The sequence below is a fragment of the Coccinella septempunctata genome, chromosome 4 (genome assembly GCF_907165205.1).
Source record: "Coccinella septempunctata chromosome 4, icCocSept1.1, whole genome shotgun sequence".
NCBI lineage: Eukaryota > Metazoa > Arthropoda > Insecta > Coleoptera > Coccinellidae > Coccinella > Coccinella septempunctata.
Genome location: NC_058192.1, coordinates 27,136,719 through 27,143,011, shown reverse-complemented (window position 1 = coordinate 27,143,011; position 6,293 = coordinate 27,136,719). Strand labels below are relative to the sequence as shown.

General features: G+C 33.7%; 1 protein-coding gene across 1 annotated transcript; it reads right to left on the bottom strand.

The window, feature by feature from the left end:
• Nucleotides 1-1,292: 1,292 nt before the first annotated feature.
• On the bottom strand, nucleotides 1,293-2,174 carry LOC123310963. Its single transcript, XM_044894689.1, has 2 exons — nucleotides 1,671-2,174; nucleotides 1,293-1,451 (listed from the first exon to the last, which is right to left on the bottom strand). Exons 1-2 carry the CDS (start codon nucleotides 1,884-1,886, stop codon nucleotides 1,293-1,295), a joined length of 375 nt encoding a protein of 124 aa, XP_044750624.1. The 5' UTR covers nucleotides 1,887-2,174.
• Nucleotides 2,175-6,293: the final 4,119 nt, after the last annotated feature.

Here is a 6,293-nt window from a genome sequence, read left to right as displayed (position 1 = left end):
GGTAAGACGGGGTAGCGAGGTAAGATGGGGACCCTACCAAAATGGATAATGCAGTGCCACTAGAAAATTTATTTTAACGTCATCTGACGGTATTCATCAGTATTAGTTAGTGTTAGTAAAATTTAGGAGTAGAAGTGCAGGGACCCACTTGGTAAGTATGTTTTTCTAAAATTACGTGGTTTTATCTAATTATTGGCTGGTATAAAGTGCGTGACTGTTCATAATATATGTTATACAAGGTGTGTGATATATTTTTTTATTAATGTTCGTTTATTTCACCATTCTTAACTCATTATTTCGTCCCGGTTTGCTTTGGTTTATAACCTCAAAAAATACAATATACCTTATCAATCCAGTTTGGGAAAGATGGGGTACCTACTTAGGGGCAAGACGGGGTTGGGACCCCATCTTACCCGCTCCTTTGGTATTCTTTTTGGATTTAGATTCCATTCAAAATTATATTTATCGATAGCAGCAATCTCACAGCGAACACTGACACTGCTACCAACAATAACTTCGTCACTTCCTGATACTCAAAACGAGGCCAAGTTCGGAGAAGAGGAAAAGCAGCTATTATCACTGCTTCTCCATATAAAACAGAATTAGAGGAAAAACAAAACAGTAGGAAACCGAAACCTGATGTCTCAAGCAAAAAGAAAATGAAAAAATCAAATAAGAGGAGATCTCGAAAAACTGAAAAAGCCGAAGAAAAAGCTCAGACATCAGAAGAAGAAGATACTGCATGTCTATACTGCCACGGCTTGTATTCCGAGTCTACCGAAGGATGGATCACTTGCCAGGTTTGTTCTAATTGGGCGCATTGTGGCTGTGCAGGAGTTGAAGACAACGATGATGAAGCTGTCCACATCTGCCCATTATGTGAAGATGGAGACTGTTGAATATTCTATACCCCATCTTACCCAAGGGGGTACCCCGTCTTGCCCTATAGTTGGGGTAAGACGGTGAGATTTTATAATTTTTTAAATTAGATATTTAAATGAGAAGAATAATTTTTTTTTTGTTTTGACCGATTGATATTGAAAAAAGAAAAACTGATTATTTTTTTAATAAAAGTTTCTACATTGTACAATTATAAAGAAGGGTTTTATTCAAGAAATGCCTTAAGGTCACCGTCATACCCCACCTTCCCCTACTATTGACAGTTAAAAAAACAAAGACACATGGATTTAAGTATTTATTGCAAAAACTTAATTTACATAATTACATAAGTCACTAATCACATAAAAACCTCGACAAAGTAGATTTTTTTCTTTTAATCTGGATGCAAGTAATTAAGCGGATTCCTTTGAGAGATTCAGGTCTCTTATAAGATCGTTTAGTTCTTCTTGATTGAAACACTGCGGAGTTGCTAAATCTGCTTCAAAATCGCTGTCGTTTTCTGATTGAATTCTTTTAACTTCGTCAGACGTTGATGTTTCTGTATCATCTTCTGTCAGTTCGGGTAGACTGCTAAATGATGGAACGGGTATTTCTTCCGAATACACTACAGGCCTTCTTGCAGAATCTAGATCAGGATGTGTCCATTTGTGTCTATTGTTTCTATTTATGCCTTAAATATTAACGAGACAAAAATAGCAGTCGTCATGATGGTTTCGCGGTTCTCTCCAAACCATTGGTACACCAAACTTTAGGCACTTCCTCTTTCCAGTTGTCCACTGTCGCAAATGTTCAACACATGTTTTACATATGAAATGTGGGGCCCAAGATTTATCTTGATCTCCTAAATGCACGCCAAAATAGGCAAGATAAGCTCTTTTCACAAAGTCAGAAATCGTTTTTTTGCTCTCTTTCAAAGTGTATTCACCACACACATAACAAAAAACATCGGGATGATTTACACAGGTACGTCTGCTTGTGGATGCCATTGTTTATTGTTTATTGTTGTTAATCAGGACACATACAGGTAATTAAATACCCAAAAAATGGTCACAATTTAGATTAAAAAAAAATAGAAGTACCTTAAAAAAAAAGCAAAAACCACCACAACAGTATACATCATCCATGTGGGCCGAAAGTCAGAATACCGCGATCAATGGTAAGATGTGATAAAATAACTCTTTAGCCTCGACTTGACAGAAATTGTGCTGAGAAAAAATGGGTCAATTACTTCTTTAAAGCTGTTACATTGACTGAGCATTCTATGAACAGGAGAGTTCATAGCGCTATTGGTTTGTCTCTTCGGTTTGTGAAAGATGTCAAATTGCCTAATCCTCCTTATTGGAGCGTAAATATTCAGTCTGGAGGTGATGAAGATACTTTCCAGGTCCCCATTTATCAATTTCCGAAGAAATATGATGTCACCAATACATCAGCGATCCTGAAGTCTGATCATATTGAAATATCGCAATCTTCTATTGTAATTTTCAAATTCATATTACACTTAAATCCTAAAAATCTCAAGAATCTACGTTGAACCTTTTCAAGACGATTAATATACACCAAATAACATGGATTCCATACAATAGATACGAAGTTCAATTTATTGAAAACATAAGCAAAATAGATTATTGCTCTGCAGTTAGAGAAGCATTTCAACTTTGAGTCAAATGTTACTCCCAGATCCCTCACGTGTGATGACCGCTTCAAGATGACATCATGCAACATGTACTGATATGAAAAGATATTTAAATTCCTAGTATGGGAAATTACCTGACATTTTGCTAGGTTCAAGTAGAGACCCCCTGTCTCACAAAAACGCATGAAAGCATTTAAATCATCCTGCAGAAACCGGCAGTCGTGCTCACCTCTGATTCGGAAGAATATTTTTAGATCGTCAGCAAAAAGTAAGATTTGACAGGTTTTAAAACAGTTTATTATGTTATTAATGTAAATAACGAAGAGTAGGGGACCTATTTGGGAACCCCGAGGAACACCAGAAGTTGACATGAAAACCTGGATTTAAAACCTTCTATAGAAACGTACTGTGGCCGATTAAGTAAATATGATTCAAACCATCGAAGAAGCGAGCCGCAAACCCCAACCGCCAGCGGTCTGGAAAACAATTTTTGAGTACTTATCCTATCAAAGGCTTTGCTGAAATCAGTATATATGCAGTCCACCTGAATTCCACAATCAAGGTTCTCCTGCAAATACTCAACGAAAGATACCAAATTTGTTTCTATTGAGCGACCCTTAACAAAACCGTGCTGTTCAGGAATGATCTGAGTTTTTACCAAATGAAACAAATGTGGATAAATCAATGTTTCGAATATCCTCTCGAAGATACACAGCTTGCTAATTGGTCTGTAGTTCTCAATCTGATCTCTACTGCCGGATTTAAATATGGGGGTAATGGAGGCTACCTTCCATCGGTTCGGGAAAACTCCACTTTCCAGCGATTTGTTAAAAATGATTGTCAAAGGATACGATAATTGTACACTGCAAGCTTGAACAAAGCAACCAGGAATTAAATCCGGCTCTGAACCTTTCCGAACATTCAATCCTCTGAGCGCAGCCTCCACATCATCTCTTGCTAAAGTAATATGACTTAGATTACATGTACTGAATTGACTGTACCGGTCGCTATCATCATCAATTTTGCTGTTCGATTGTACATAAACACTTTCGAAGAATTTAGCAAAGAGATTACTTATTTCATGAGCTCCAGTTGCGGTTTCATCATTCAACGACATAGAGTTAGGATAGGTGGAAAACTTATTCTTAGAAGAGACAAAATCAAAGAATTTTTTTGGATTATTCAACAAATCAGACTCAATTGAATCTTTATAGTTTTCGAAATCTTGTTTGACTGAATATTTGCATCTAGAGCGTAGAGTCCTAAATTCAAGCTGATCGGATATATTATGATATATTTTCCACTTTTTATGGAATTTCCTCTTACGTTTTTTCAATTCAATAGTCTCATAGGAGAGCCATTGTTTCAGTTTAGTGTCTTGATACTACAAAACGACCAAAATTTACACAAAATGATAGCACAACTTCACTTGGGAAAACTAAGTAATATACTAAATCAAGTACAGCCAAGCAGGTATAGAAGGATCGGGTCATAGGCAATTACAGGTATAAAAGTAATTAAGAGCATTGTATTGAGTAGTTCCTAGTATAGAAACATTGGGTCAGGGACAATTCCAGGTATCCATTTGGCTAATTAGATTCTGGGAAATTTCTATTTTGACGATTAAGTACATGTTTATCTCTTTATTTGTTGTCCTTTATCAGAAAAAAATATACCATTTAACCTGTAACGTGTATCTCATAAAATAGAGCTGATAGAAAAAATCTGGTGGCATTTTTGGAATCAGCACATTAAAAATATCTAAAATCAGATGTTAGATTTCCGGCACCAATTTTTTTTTTTCCATTTTGTTGGCCTGTGTAATCATGCAACAGACAAATATGAAATCTAGTTATTAAAATACAATGAGTTCATTCAAAAAGAAATATAAGAACAAATATTTACTTGTAAAACAGATTCATTAGAAGGTATTGTTCTAATTTTAATACAATTTTGCCAATTGATGGAAATCAAAAGCTTCTAACGTTTTGAAAACAATCGTATTCTATTATTTCAGAAACTCCTCATATTAAATATCACAATCGAAAAAAAAAAAAAAAAATATATATATATATATATATATATATATATATATATATATATATATATATATATATATATATATATATAATATATAAATCATAACCAGAAACCCATAAATTTTTCGCCAATTTGAAAAAAAGTTATTTTTACTCCAGTAACTTCGCACTTAATCAAAGGAACAATAAGTATGGAAACTAAATAATAGTAAAGTTTTACTAGGTACCAAATACATTAAGATACGCAAGCGCATCTGTCAAGTGATTCCTCTACTAAGCGGACAATCATAGAAGAGTAGGGGTAACTCAGAAAAAGCTGGCAGCTAGAAAAAAGAAAGTTTCTCATTTTATACCGATAGTTTGAAGAGTAGAGTGCACGTCCCATTGAGATTGAACAGTTGAATTTGAAGTTGCGTGTTGTGTTGTGTGGTGCGTATCTGAAAATGGTAAGTTAAAAACAATTCAAGTTATCATAGTATTGAGAAATTAGTCTTAGAGTTTGACTAAACATTTTGATTTGAAAGTAACCAAGTGGATAAAATATATTTAGAAGGAATCTAATACATTTATTTTATAGTTATTAATTCCTAGTGGGCAGTATCGTTTCCATAGTTATAATTTTGAGTTTTGTTTTTCATAATAAGTTATCGAGAATATTGTCATAATGCTTATCTTATTCCACTTAGGTTTCTGAGTTTAAATACCGATTTATAAGTTTCTTTATTCTCACTTGAAACTTTTAACAGATTTTAACCTGAAGTAATAAAAAACATGTCATTAAAAACATTGAAAAATTATGGAAAATCATATCGAATACATACCTGAAGTAAAATCGGTTTTAGAAGTCAGAAACCCAAGTGGAATAAGATTAGCAATATGACAATATTCTCAAAAACTTATTATGAACGATTATTATGAGAAACAAAACTTAAAAATAGAACTTTGGTAACGATAGTGCCTACTAGGAATCAATAACTATAAAATAAAAGTATTGGATTACTTTTACATATATTCCAGGAACTGTATTTGACATTAAATCTCTACTGCGTTTTTTTTCTAGAACTATAGATGTAGAATTCTACTAATATTTCCCATCTGATAGTGACAAAATGTTCTAGAAATATTTCGGAAATTCCCATTGATTCTAATTTTCTTCTTATGTTTTTTATTTCTAGAAATTTGAAATTTTATTGAAGTATTCCGTAAATAGTATCGAACTGTTGATAGTGATAGTTTGAATATATTGACATTTTTTGTAATGGTTCAGTTATAATCAAATTTTTGTAAATAATGATATTCTAATATTTGTTTTTGTTGCAGACGATCAAAATCTCAAGAAAGAACGGAAACATCAACCCAAAAAGTTCCATCAATTTTACAAGGTTGATCATATCCACCCAAGAAAAAATGGAAACTGTGAAAACGGAAGATTTGCGGAAAATAGTGATTATAGGAAACTTCATAGAAAATAATGAGAGTCTGCAGAAAGGGCTGCAGAATTTGTCATGCCCACCAAGCAAGAAGAAAAAATCTTCAGGCCTTCTCGAAGAGAAATTGGAGAAGGCATTTTATATGAAAAATATTTTAGAAGGGGCTGTGCAAGGAAATAAACAAAAAGAAATAGCACATAATGAATTGGCTGAATTATGTGGGAAACGAACGAGGCAAGTCAGATTCAGGCATCATGATTTTATATATACTACTTCTCCCCTTGCTGT